We start from the raw sequence: 13665 nt of genomic DNA, 5'->3' as shown, positions 1-13665 counted from the left end.
ATAAAGCCCTTTTGTGGGGAAAAAACTAATTCTGTTCGGCTGGGCCTGGGCCTGGTTCCCAAGTGTGTGGGACTAGGCCCACCTATGGCTGCTCCCATGCCCAGTCATGAAATCCATAGATTAGGGCCTAACTTAAGATAACTTATGAAAAACTGGGCGCAGGTATACTACCGGTCAAAAGTTTTAGAACACCTACTCATTCAAGGGGTTTTCTATGTTTGTACTATTTTCGACATTGTATGAAATAACACATATGGAATCATGTAGAGATTTGCTTGGGTTGAGAGAATGCCAAGAGTGTGCAAAGCTGTCATCAAAGCAAAGGGTGGCTATTTGAAGAATCTGAAATATAAAATATATTTTGATTGTTTAACACTTTTTTGATTACTACATAATTCCATGTGTTAATTCATAGTTTTGATGTATTCACTATAATTTCTACAATGTAGAAAATAGTACAAATAAAGAACCCCTTGAATGAGTAGGTGCTCTAAAACTTTTGAAAGGTAGTGTATATGTATCCACTCCACCAAACCGTAGAATAGTAGCTATGGAGAAATAAATTGAGATCCCTACTTTTTGACAGTAGATGGTGCTCCCGTTTCAGTGTACTAGGGGATATTGGCCTGTGGGCTCTCCAATTATTTTCTCATGTTCCAGGTGTTGCTGTTTGATTCCTTCCGGTCTCCGTACAGGAATTTCAACTGCATGACGACATTTATCCTGCTAACAAAGTTAGGCTACTGCAAAACAGAGCTGTGATATTAACCTTCCTTGGAAAATGTGACGGGATTTAGCGGACAATTTCCCTAGAACTGGATTTTAAGATTTTTGGATGCGTAGAATGAAAACACCCCATTGTAACTCATGCTGGATCACGATGAGAACTTTCTGAGAAGAAAAAAAATCGACGACACACAGAAATTAGCTATATGGAGGAACTGGAAGGTGAGCGGTCCAAACTTTTTCCCTCATTAAATTGTCAATTAGCTTAGCCTACATGTGGATAACAATGTGGATTTAAAAAAATATATTGTTGGTATATAAAAAAAATACTTGGTGTGTAAAGGGAAGCCATAGTTACATCCAGTAGGGGGGACGCACTATTTTCTGGACTTGGTCAATTTTCGACCTGGTAGTGTTTACGTCAAATGAGAATTTGCTACAATGTATCTGATCATCATGACATACATAGTTACTTTCTAACTACGGCAATGATTCTGCCATCAAAGTAAAGCTGATTATGATGAATTATACTATGTATTCTACTGCGAGTCCAATTCACTACCCACTTTATATTTGTAAATATAGTCAATTATTACTATGAATACTACCCCTATTACTTGTTATTTTGGACTTTACTGTTATTGATTAATGTAGGCTACTGCATTGTTGAGGGAGCTAGAATTTTGCTGCACGTTTTATACCTGCTGTAAACTGTTGAAATATGAAGAAATAAGATTTTACTCAAACTTAAATTTAGCTTCTTGGATTCATTGGGCTTGTTTGAGTGGTAAAGCTGAAGCAACCAATAATTTATATATACACTAGAATTACTGATGGGGGCGCTGTGTTGAAGCCACCTTGCTTCCATCTTGGCACTCCCCCACCGTTGTAAAAAAATATTTTGGAAGCTATAGAAATGCATTTATTAATATCTACATTTGTTTTTGCCACATTTATTCTATTAGACACCTTAATGCATACTTTTAAATTATATTATGTGAGCTAAAAATACAAAATATGTAAACATTTTCCTTAAAGTATATTTTTTTGAGATTACTAATGTCACTGTCCTCACTACAACAACAAAAAACTTCATGTAATTTGTCCTTGAAGCATTTCTTTGAAATTCTGTATAATTCCTTTAATTCCTATGGAGTACTGCTTCTTCTGGTGAGTGCCATTATTGCCAACCGGTGGCTTCAAAGTATCTCAATGGCCAATACATAGCATCAGCAATCCAGGTTTTATATACCTAATTGGAAGCAACCTACTTCAGATGAAAGTCGAGGAGGGAAGTTGAGGGAGGTACATCTGTGACAGCCGAAAGGCAGACACTGATTGGTTTTCCAACAGCAAGGCTCAGTGCAACATGGCAGTGTTGCCATTGTTGATAAGCTTTTCTTTGTAATGTTGAAATAAACATGTCTCTATATCACACACTATAAATATGTGTGTACATTGTACTATCAATTAGGGAGAGAGGGACTCAAATGTCAATCATTTGTACACTGTATACATTGCGGCAAAGCTGCTTCCTGTTTCAGTCACGTCCTGTTCGCGTGGGTCAGACAAAAACACTAATGATTGGTTGACAGTTATTGCCTCCCACAATGCAGGTGATGGCTGCAAGTTGCAGCTGGTGAGGGGCAACTGCAGAAAATTGCAGTCGACTTCATGACCATTGATCACATGGTTGTTGTAAAGTTCATGCAGTCGACATTTAGGCGCAAGTCAGACAATTTTCATCCCCATAATGCAACACACTTTGAAAGGTCACCGACTTGACAAGTGAGCTGCTCGAACGCGCCCACTCAATTCTAACTCCCCCAGTTTTCCCACCATATTCATTGCATAGAGCTTGCTAGGGGTGTATTCCTTACAGAAACATTTTTAAGAAGCGAACAGAGGAAACAGGGAGGGACCTACCAGAATTTGTCCAATAGAAACTCTTGTTTGTGTTTTACATTTGAAGTAGGTCCCGTGTGGCTCGGTTGGTAGAGCATGGCACTTGCAATGCCAGGGTTGTGGGTATGATTCCCATGGGGGACCAGTATGAAAAAGTGTGACAATGTATGCACTCACAACCCTGGCGTTGCAAGCGCCACTGTAAGTCGCTCTGGATAAGAGCATCTGCTAAATTTAGATATATATATTTTTTTAATGCGTAAACGGTTGTAAAGTTTTCATCCCAGCTTGTAGTCCTAAAAAACGGAAACGAGTTACCCCTGGTTTGTTCAGCCATTCCTATGGGGGAAATTAATGGGGTCTGAGGTTAACACAGGCTTAGGAGATCTCTTCAGTAAGTTAACTTTACCTTTATGAATTATGAAGCCTTTATGTGCTAGTTTTGTTTACATAAATGCTTCAAAATTATGACATTTTTTACTTCCGCTGATGAAGATTATCTCCTAGAACAAAACGTATAAGATCTCCTAAGCCTGTGTTTACCGCAGACCTTATTTTCGGCGTTTATCCCCCCAAAAATTATTAATTTCACCATGCGCTTTGGCCAGCGAGCCATGGCGGAGTTGGTGCCTACAAAAAGACGACATTACTATTGCTCTCTATTGGAATGGAAGCGTTGTGGGCGCAGGCTTTTGTGAGAACAAAACTTTGGGAATTGCTCAATGAAAGATCTTGTTTAAGAATGATGCGCAGGCTTGTCTGAAAGTTTTCTTTGTTACTTGAGAATCACTTATAGCCCAAACTTTATAATGTAAACAGCCTGTGTCACCCTATGTTCTACAAAAACAGTAGCAGAGTTTCTCAACTCCACGATGAACATCACATCAATGGAGGTGAGGTGCGACGAGTCTGGGCGAACTGTACCCCCCAACTACATCGAGTCGCTGTCGAATGTTTGTCCAGTGTAAAGGCCACCTTTCTTTGTTTACTGAAATTTGTAGTTTTTGATAAAAGTAGAATTTTCTGAACCTCTGCCAAGGTTCCATTTTCAGGATCTCTGCCAATTCCAACTGACAACTCTAACAATCAGGGCAAGCACGGGTACAAGTATCAATCAATCATTCAAATGTATTTATAATGCCCTTTTTACATCTGCAGATGTCACAAAGTGCTATACAGAAACCCAGCCTAAAACCCCAAACAGCAAGCAATGCAGATGTAGAAGCACGGTGGCTAGTAAAAACTCCCTAGAACGGAAGGAACCTAGGAAGAAACCTAGAGAGGAACCAGGCTCTGAGGGGTGGCCAATCCTCTTCTGGCTGTGCCGGGTGGAGATTATTAGAGTACATGGCCATTAAGGCCAGATTGTTATCAAGATGTTCAAACATTCATAGATGACCAGCAGGGTCAAATAATCACTGTGGTTGTAGAGGGTGCAACAGGTCAGTACCTCACGAGTAAATATCAGTTGGCTTTTTATAGCCGAGCATTCAGAGTTCGAGACAGCAGGTGCGGCAGAGAGTCGAAAACAGCAGGTTTGGGACAAGGTAGCATGTCCGGTGAACAGGTCAGGGTTCCCTAGCCGCAGGCAGAACAGTTGAAACTGGAGCAGCTGCACGACCAAGTGGACTGGGGACAGCCAGGAGTCATCAGGCCAGGTATTCCTGAGGCATAATCCTAGGAAGCATACTTCAATTCATACAGGACACCAGAGAAGACAGGAGAATTACACCAGATGTAACCGACTAACCCTTGCCCCTTGGCACATAGAGTATCGCAGCATAGATACTGGAGACTGAGACGGGTGGTTCAGGGGACACTGGCCCCGTCCGACGATACCCCCGGACAGGGCCAACCGGGCAGGATATAACTCCACCCACTTTGCCAAAGCACAGCCCCACACCACTAGAGAGATATCAACAGACCACCAGTTTACTGCCCTGAGACGAGGCTGAGTATAGCCCAAAAATATCTCCTCTCTTATTTTTACCCATCTACCAATAGGTGCCCTTCTTTGCAAGGCATTGGAAAACCTCTCTGGCCTTTGTTATTGAAATTCACTGCTTGACTGAGGGACCATACAGATTAGTTGTATGTGTGGGGTACAGAGATGAGGTAGTCATACAAAAATCATGTTAAACACTATTATTGCACACAGAGTGAGTCCAGGCAACTTTTTATGACTTGTTAAGCAAATGTTTACTCCTGAACTTATTTAGGCTTGCCATAACAAAGGGGTTGAATACTTATTGACTCGACATTTCAGCTTTGTAATTTTTTTTTAAAAGCATCATTCCACTTTGACGTTATGGGGTTGTGTGTGTGTGTGTAGGCAGGCCAGTGACACAAAATCAACATTTGATCAATTTTAAATTCAGTCTACCACAAGAAAATGTGGAAAGAGTCAAGTGGTGTGAATACTTTCTGTACATTGTGGATTAGAAAAACACAGCAAAAAAAAAAACTGTACCCCTATAACCATGGTATTTGCAATTACTCCGAATTGCAGGTATTTCCCTATCTTCTTAAGAAAAATGTGACTATGCAAAAAGAGTAGATAAAATGTTATTTGTCACATGCTTCGTAAACAAGAGGTGTGGACTAAGTGAGATGCTTACTTACAGGCCCTTCCCAACAATGCAGAGAAAAATAATAGCATGATAAATAAATACACAATGAGTACCGATAGCTTGGCTATAAACACGGGGTACCAGTACGTGTCGATGTACAAGGTAATTGAGGGTGGTATGTATGTACAGTTGAAGTCAGAAGTTTACATACACCTTAGCCAATTACATTTAAACTCAGTTTTTCACAATTCCTGACATTTTAATCCTAGTAAAAATTCCCTGTCTTAGGTCAGTTAGGATCACCACTTTATTTTAAGAATGTGAAATGTCAGAATAATAGTAGTGATTTTTATTTCAGCTTTTATTTCTTTCATCACATTCCCAGTGGGTCAGAAGTTTACATACACTAAACTAGTATTTGGTAGCATTGCCTTTAAATTGTTTAACTTGGGTCAAATGTTTCGGGTAGCCTTCCACAAGCTTCCCACAATAAGTTGGGTGAATTTTGGCCCATTCCTCCTGACAGAGCTGATGTAACTGAGTCAGGTTTGTTCGTAGGCCTCCTTGCTCGCACACGCTTTTTCAGTTCTACCCACAAATTTTCTATGGGATTGAGGTCAGGGATTTTTGTGATGGCCACTCCAATACTTTGACTTTGTTGTCCTTAAGCCATTTTGCCACAACTTTGGAAGTATGCTTGGGGTCTTTGTCCATTTGGAAGACCCATTTGCGACCAAGCTTTAACTTCCTGACTGATGTCTTGAGATGTTGCTTCAATATATCCACATAATTTTCTTTCCTCATGATGCCATCTATTTTGTGAAGTGCACCAGTCCCTGCTGCAGCAATGCACCCCCACAACATGATGCTGCCACCCCCGTGCTTTCCGGTTGGAATGGTGTTCTTCGGCTTGCAAGCCTCCCCCTTTTTCCTCCAAACATAATGATAGTCATTATGGCCAAACAGTTCCATTTTTGTTTCATCAGACCAGAGGACATTTCTCCAAAAAGTACGATCTTTGTCCCCATGTGCAGTTGCAAACCGTAGTCTGGCTTTTTTTTATGCCGATTTTGGAGCAGTGGCTTCTTCCTTGCTGAGCGACCTTTCAGGTTATGTCGATATAGGACTCGTTTTACTGTGGATATAGATACTTTTGTACCTGTTTCCTCCAGCATCTTCACAAGGTCCTTTGCTGTTGTTCTGGGATTGATTTGCACTTTTCGCACCACAGTACGTTCATCTCTAGATGACGTGTCTCCTTCCTGAGCGGTATGACTGCTGGGTGGTCACATGGTGTTTATACTTGCATACTATTGTTTGTACAGATGAATGTGGTACCTTCAGGTATTTGGAAATTGCTCCCAAGGATGAACCAGACTTGTTGAGATCTATTTTCTTTTTCTGAGGTCTTGGCTGATTTTTCTTTTTGATTTTCCCATAATGTCAAGCAAAGAGGCACTGAGTTTGAAGGTAGGCCTTAAAATACATCCACAGGTACACCTCCAACTGACTCAAATTATGTCAATTAGCCTATTAGAGGCTTCTAAAGCCATGACACAAATTTCTGGATTTTTCCAAGTTGTTTAAAGGCACAGTGAACTTACTGCATGTAAACTTCTGACCAACTGGAATTGTGATACAGTGAAATAATCTGTCTGTAAACAATTGTTGGGAAAATTACTTGTGTCATGCACAAAGTAGATGTTCTAACCGACTTGCCAAAACTATAGTTTGTGAACAAGAAATTTGTGGAGTGGTTGAAAAACAAATTTTAATGACTCCAACCTAAGTGTATATAAACCTCTGACTTCAACGGTACATAAACACTAAATTATCAAAGTATGTGGACCAACCTTCAAATTAGTGAATGCGGCTATTTCAGCCACACCCGTTGCTGACAGGTGTATGAAATCGAGCACACACCCATGCAATCTCAATAGACAAACACTGGCAGTAGAATGGCTGTAAATGAAGAGCTCAGTAACTTTAAACGTGGCACCGTCATAGAATGCCACCTTTGCAACTAGTCAGTTTGTCCAATTTCTGGCCTTGACTGGCCTGCACAAAGCCCTGACCTCAACCCCATCGAACACCTTTGGGATGAATTAGAATGCCAACTGCGAGCCAGGCCTAATCGCCTGACATCAGTGCCCGACCTCATTAATGGTCTTTTGGCTGAATTGAAACAAGTACCCGCAGCAATGTTCCAACATCTAGTGTCAAGCCTTCCCAGAAGAGTGGAAGTTGTTATAGCAGCAAATGGGAGACCAACTCCATATTAATGTCCATGATTTCGAAATGAGATGTTCGACGAGCAGGTGTCCACATACTTTTGGCCATGTAGCTTAGGTAGGGGTAAAGTGACTAGGCAACAGGATAGATAATAAACAGTAGCAGCAGCGTATGTGATGAGTCAAAATAGTGCAAAAATGGTCAATGCAGATAGCTACACGGACTATTTGGCTAACTATTTAAGTTTTATTGCTTGGGGGTTCAGGAGTCCTTTTGGTTCCAGACTTCATCAGTACCACTTGCTGTGTAGTAGCAAAACAGTCTATGACTTGGTTGGCTAGAGTGTTTGACCATTTTTAAGGGCCTTCCTCTGAAACCACCTGGTATAGAGGTCCTGGATGGCAGGGAGCGCTGCCCCATTGATGTACTGTGCCGTACACACTACCCTCTGTAGTGCCTTGCAGTCAAATATCAAGCAGTTGCCATACCAAGCGGTGATGCAGCCAGTCAAGATGCTCTCAATGGTGCAGCTGTAGAACCTTTTGAGGATCTGAGGGCCCATGACAATTATTTTCAGCCTCCTGAGGGGAAATGGCTCACATCAACGTCATGACTCACATGTATGAGTCACACCTTTGTTCAGTCAACAAAACATATTCAGAAATTCGTTGCTACTGTGATTTTAGTTTTATGGATGGATAGAGTATGCTTTTCCTTTAATGAAATCCTTGAACCCTACAGGTACACATGGATGCCACTGTGCGGGTTGTGGAGGAGAGATTCAAGATGCATTCAATGTGAAGGTTCTGCAAGGAACTTGGCACAATACCTGTTTTCAGTAAGTCATACTTTTAAATGTGGATTTCAGTTATATTCACTTTAATTTAATTGACAATTTATTGTAGAAATCACATGCTGTCTGCACTATGCATTAGAACTGTTTTGACATTAAATAAGCAGCATTGACGGCAACAATGGACTGTTTTGCTGGTCAACATACAGCTTTTGACAATTTCAGGGATTCTTTGGGGTGAAAAACTGTATGCACATGTTTAGAAATGGACTTGTGGGTAGCCCTACAGAATTCTACCTGTCCTGTGGAATGTTTTATCATCCTTTTCAGCAGGAATGTCTCTGTTCAGTGTTCAAACTATTCTACAGTAACGCAGAACTCCATTACAGTACTTATTGAAAATCTAGACACTCAAATCCCTTTTGCTGATACCACCATTCTACTTTTTTTTCTTCAAACCATTTTAGTTAGAAGTTAGTACAACAAGTTAACAACTTTGAGGTGGTAGATATTTGTTATCCTTTTGCCTTTTTAAAGGTGGAAAATAATAGACATGAGGCATTACTCGCACATGAATTTGCATGGGTCACAGGGACACAGAGGATCCCACCACCTCTCTCTCCGGCCTTGTGGACTTTGGCCCTGGCAGTTTCTCTTCGTCCTGTGGCTTAGTCATTGTCAGGATTGAGACTGTCTGGCATTCTCCGATCACTGGCCTCCAGTGATAACCCTCTAGACTTGGGCTGAACAGAGGTCAATACGATAGGACCTATGTACAGACGCTCAAACAAACAAACAACATTTAGCTCCCAAAGCTCTCTTTGTGAAATACGATCACTCAGGTCTTCTTTTCCCAGAAGAGAATGTATAGATATGATGGAGCTTCAGTTAGATAAGCAGTCCAAGAGTCATGGTCTAGATGAGGATGCGCCCCACAGCGTTTTTGTGGAATGGGAAGTTGGGATTGAGGGCAGAGTCACAGCAGCTCTGTTCATATAACGAGGAGAGGGAGTGTATTTCTGACACTTTCTGCCCATCCAGCACACAATGTGACGTAACACAAATTAAAGAATGGAACTGAATAAAGTAGAGCTGTTTTTCTAGAGCTCTGAATTCCCCCTGAATATAATAAATTCATTTAGTCTTCTTTTTTTTTTTTTTTTTTTTTTAAGGAATAAAGCCTAAGAGAACGCCAAATTCACGTCATATCATTTCCGAGTACGTCTCCCTTGGGTAGAAGGGGCTTGAAATTTGTGAGTGTTCCTTAGCCCAAGCACTCAAATTTCAAACAAAGCTTTTCAGCAACAGTGTCCTTATATAACCCAGGATTTGGGTCTCTTTCTATGTTTCTATAATGGCTCTTTTATAGAACCACGGAACCTTGTGTCAGTTCAAAAGCCAAGTCCTTGATACAGCTGTGCAATTCTCGCTCTCTGGCTGTCAGTCTGTGTCTGGGAATGTCCATGTAAAAAGCCCCATGAGAACTTAACATGCGAAGTTCGTAGGAGAACATCCATATCATTTTCCATCCTAAAAATCTTGATTATGTAAAGGCTTTGATTTCTGGTCTAACATATGGAAAAGGGGTCTGAGAGAACATCTAGCAGAAAGTCAAATTTCACATTTCTCTCCCTCATGAAAAGGGAGGATAATGGAAGTTCCCAGAAGTAACAAGGTAGACCTACTAATTTGTTATTGATTTTACTGATAAAATTGTTTATGATTTAAAATTAGTCATTCTGTTACTAAATCGGTAACTCTCTCTCTCTCCCTCTCATCTCCTCTCTCTCATTAATATCACTGACACCTACCCATGAGCACCCTCTCTTTCCATTTACTGTAACCAGCCCTCTCACCCGCTGAGCACTGACCGACACCGGACGTCCATGGACGTTGAAAAGTTGCAATTTGGTCAGTTCAAATTTTAACCAGTCATAGACGTCTTTTTCACAAGTTTGGACAGTACAGTAAAGAAAAGTAGAGTAGAGTATCGGTCAGTACAATACTGTAGAGTTTAGTACAGTAGAGCACACGAGTACAGTATATTTTACTGTACTGAACGATACTTTACTTTACTGTTATGTACTCTGCTGTACTGTGCTCTGCTGTACTGTGATGTCCAAACCTTTTAAATAGAAAAATCAGTCTGAGTCATTCTGTTACCGTGGAATTGCCCCTTTGTCTCTCTCTCTGTTTCTGCCCAAGACCACCTCAGTCATTTTCTGTGAAATTAACTCTTTAGATGGAGCATCTGCTTTGGGATAAACCTCCATTGAGCCAGACTACCGTACTGACGCTCAGCCAAGTGTGCTGGAGTTTAGCCCTCAGCAGTCAGACCCCCTGGCCCCAAATCTGCCCGTTTTCTGGTAATTTGAGACAGAAAATGTCCTGTTTTTGTAAAATGTTGTACACAAATTTTGTCCATGGAGTACAGAATTCCTTTCACTCTCCGTGTGGGACATTGTGAAACTTTAAAGCAACTACAGTAGTTTCCTTTTCCATGTTACCCCCTGCTCTGTTCTATTGTGCACACACAGTCCTGCACCTCCCCCAAGTTGTGCAGCATTGTGAAAGGCTGACGTTATCCCTGTTCCAGTAAAGCTGACATTCAGACAAATGTATAGGTAAAGACTAGACAGTGTGTGCCCCGCTGCCGCATTCCTAGACAGCGATTCAGAGTCGTGGGCTCGCTGCTCCCGACACTGCACAGAGTCCTTTGTTTTTCCCAGGGAAAACTGGATTTTGGGTTGTCCCAAAGGACTGTCCTTTATGAGTCAATGTTAGTCCTCTAAAAGAGGTGAAGCCTTCTGGCTCAAGTCATAATGATAGTACTTTCTCCTTGTTAATTGTCTGTGGGGTCCAATAATGTAACGTTGATGTGTTTGACTTGAACTGTTACACTCTGTTCACATTGGTTGCCTTCTGAAATGAAAATGTGCTTTCACTTAGCCAATGATCTGGTGGCCACTGCTCTGGCTGGTTTGCTTTGGTTTGGTTACTCATGAGTCCCTTGATAACAGCCGGACCTGCATTGACCAATACCAACCATGAGTACAATGTGTGCTATTGTGTTCTTGATATGCTCTTATTAAATCGGTTCTTATTTGGCTAACATTGAAAGTTATACATGCAGTCCATTAATACATATGATCAAGTTTGAGAGGTTTCAGGTTATGTTCGTGTTTTGGCATCTTGAACTAGTGTTTCTTGTTTGCATTACTACGACACTGCTTCCCCATAGGCCTCGTGCTTAGTGTCAGTTTTCATCATAGAAAACTAAAGTATGGATTCTAGTACACTCCAACAAAAGGTATTAAAGTTGGCCTTCCACAGGTATAGTGGAATTGAGGAAATGGAATAAGTAATGTTTGCCCATTGGTGTTTGTTCATAGCATTGTTGGAGGACCAGTCCTTCCTCTCACCTGATACAGATTTTTCTCTTCTTTTTTTTCCCCTTCTTGGATAAGAAATGGCACCAGTGTTGTTTACTCTGCCCATTGAGGTGTTTGTAAGGTCAGATAGTCTAAAGACCAAAACAAAGATGACTTCTTCAGGGACATAACTGAAGATTACACAGTCATCTGTCATCCCCTACACTGGGATTGACAAAGCAATGTTTCTCATGAGGTATTGGGTTGTTTTGGAATGACAGGGAGGGAGGACGCAGTGACTCAACAGGGACCAGCCAAGGTTACTTTGTTCAGTTTGACAGTGAAAGTTGGTTTCCCTGCAGCATACCTGGAGCCCCTGTGAGACTCGTCTGTCCGAGGCAAGACATTCTTCACACTTGTCGCGTGTGTGTTTGTCAGTGTAGTTCTGCGTTGCCTCCTATTTCTGTTTGTTTCCGTGACTGTTATAAAAACACAATGATTGCAGAGGGGCTGCTCACAAATACTCACATACAGTGCACGCCTAGCAAACAGACAGCCATGCGTACACAGGCAATATTCAGGTTTACTATCACATACAGTAGGACACTACTACTGACCACAGATTGGCTAGCAGACTAAACTGTTGCTCACAGAGGAGCGTACAGAGGAGGAGAAAGACTAGTGTTTTTAAAATGCAGTTCCATTTTTGTCTCTTGTTTAGTCTGGTTTTGTAACCGGGGTGTATGGTCTCGTCAACATTCTGTCAGAATGTTGATATTTATCTGGACAGCCTTTCAGACCACCTCTGCTTTTCCACATCATCCCTCTGTGCACAGGAAGGCCCGGAAACCTCTTTTCCACATCATCCCTCTGTGCACAGGAAGGCCCGGAAACCTCTTTTCCACATCATCCCTCTGTGCACAGGAAGGCCCGGAAACCTCTTTTCCACATCATCCCTCTGTGCACAGGAAGGCCCGGAAACCTCTTTTCCACATCATCCCTCTGTGCACAGGAAGGCCCGGAAACCTCTTTTTCACTCTTTTCCTGCTTACCTATTCTTGCTTTCCTTTATGTGTGTCGGCTGCATTTCCTCACACAATGTACCAGAAGCTATTAACCACCTCTGTAAGGTTTACCCAGTAATAAACATTGTGTTAAAGAATGAACCATTGTAAAAGGGAATTGACTTTCCTAATCTCCAGGAGTGGATTGTCTCTCCAAAGGCTGATCAATTGGGATTAGCGCTATTGCAGGGTTCAGAGATCACTGTGATCCACAGACCCAGGCCAGCAGTAGGGCAAAACTACAGCAAATCCCCAGATCGGCAGGTGGTTGGCATATTTGTTAACTGTTACCTCAGTGTTTGTCTGTTGCCAGTGTACCGACTGTTTTCCATATAAATATCAGTCTATATGCAGACCTGGCAACCCTTTCTTCACAGGGAGCTGTCTGTGTAAGTGTGTTGCCAGTTTAGTGGCTTCATCTCTTTGACAAAGGTGTAGAATTGATTGCGTGCCTGACACAGCTTAACCTGGTGCCACCAGTTTGCATAACCTGTGAAACTTTCGGAAGGTGCGCTCATAGCCTGAAAGTGCTCTCTCTCTCCAACTTCAGCATTCCTAACTCTGAACGTATCGCGACTAAGTCCGAGCCTGATTTTTCTGCCTGATTTGCCAAGTTTCACTACAGTCAAGGATGTGGATCAATCCGCTCTTGAGTAGTGGCATGGCAGGATAATTGGTCTAATCATTGTATTAACCACAATTGAAGTTGATACCCCTTCACCGGGCTGTAGATGGTTGTCAGGGTTTCTGTCAGAAAGGTGCTGCAGCCTCTCCAGAAACATCTGGAACACATTAAGATGCTGGAATGTGGCTGTGGAGGGGGAGGGCTGAGGGCAGTGTTTGGTGTTGGTTGCTGGTATTTAGTACCAGGTTAATGACCATTGTTTCCCAACGCCTACTGCTTATCGCTTCATTCTTCTCTGAAACCACATTCTTCAGGTAGACACTGTTCTCAGTGTTGCCCACCTTGTGCTGGAGCACACCAATGAGACGTGACATTTCTC

The 13665-nt window shown here is 41.8% G+C and overlaps 1 protein-coding gene across 1 annotated transcript in view; it reads left to right on the top strand.

Annotated features, from left to right (window-relative positions):
* The first annotated feature begins 644 nt into the window (after window positions 1-644).
* The window catches only part of limk2 (LIM domain kinase 2), a 33874-nt gene continuing 20853 nt past the window's right edge, over window positions 645-13665 (top strand). The window contains exons 1-2 of the mRNA XM_055919917.1: window positions 645-948; window positions 8175-8271. Of these exons, the coding sequence (XP_055775892.1) occupies window positions 933-948; window positions 8175-8271 (113 nt within the window). The 5' untranslated portion in view covers window positions 645-932. The remainder of the gene's footprint in view (window positions 949-8174; window positions 8272-13665) is intronic.

This window comes from Salvelinus fontinalis, chromosome 4, assembly GCF_029448725.1.
Source record: "Salvelinus fontinalis isolate EN_2023a chromosome 4, ASM2944872v1, whole genome shotgun sequence".
Classification (NCBI taxonomy): Eukaryota; Metazoa; Chordata; class Actinopteri; order Salmoniformes; family Salmonidae; genus Salvelinus; species Salvelinus fontinalis.
Note: the sequence above shows the minus strand (reverse complement) of the source record. Positions and strands in the feature narration are given on the sequence as shown.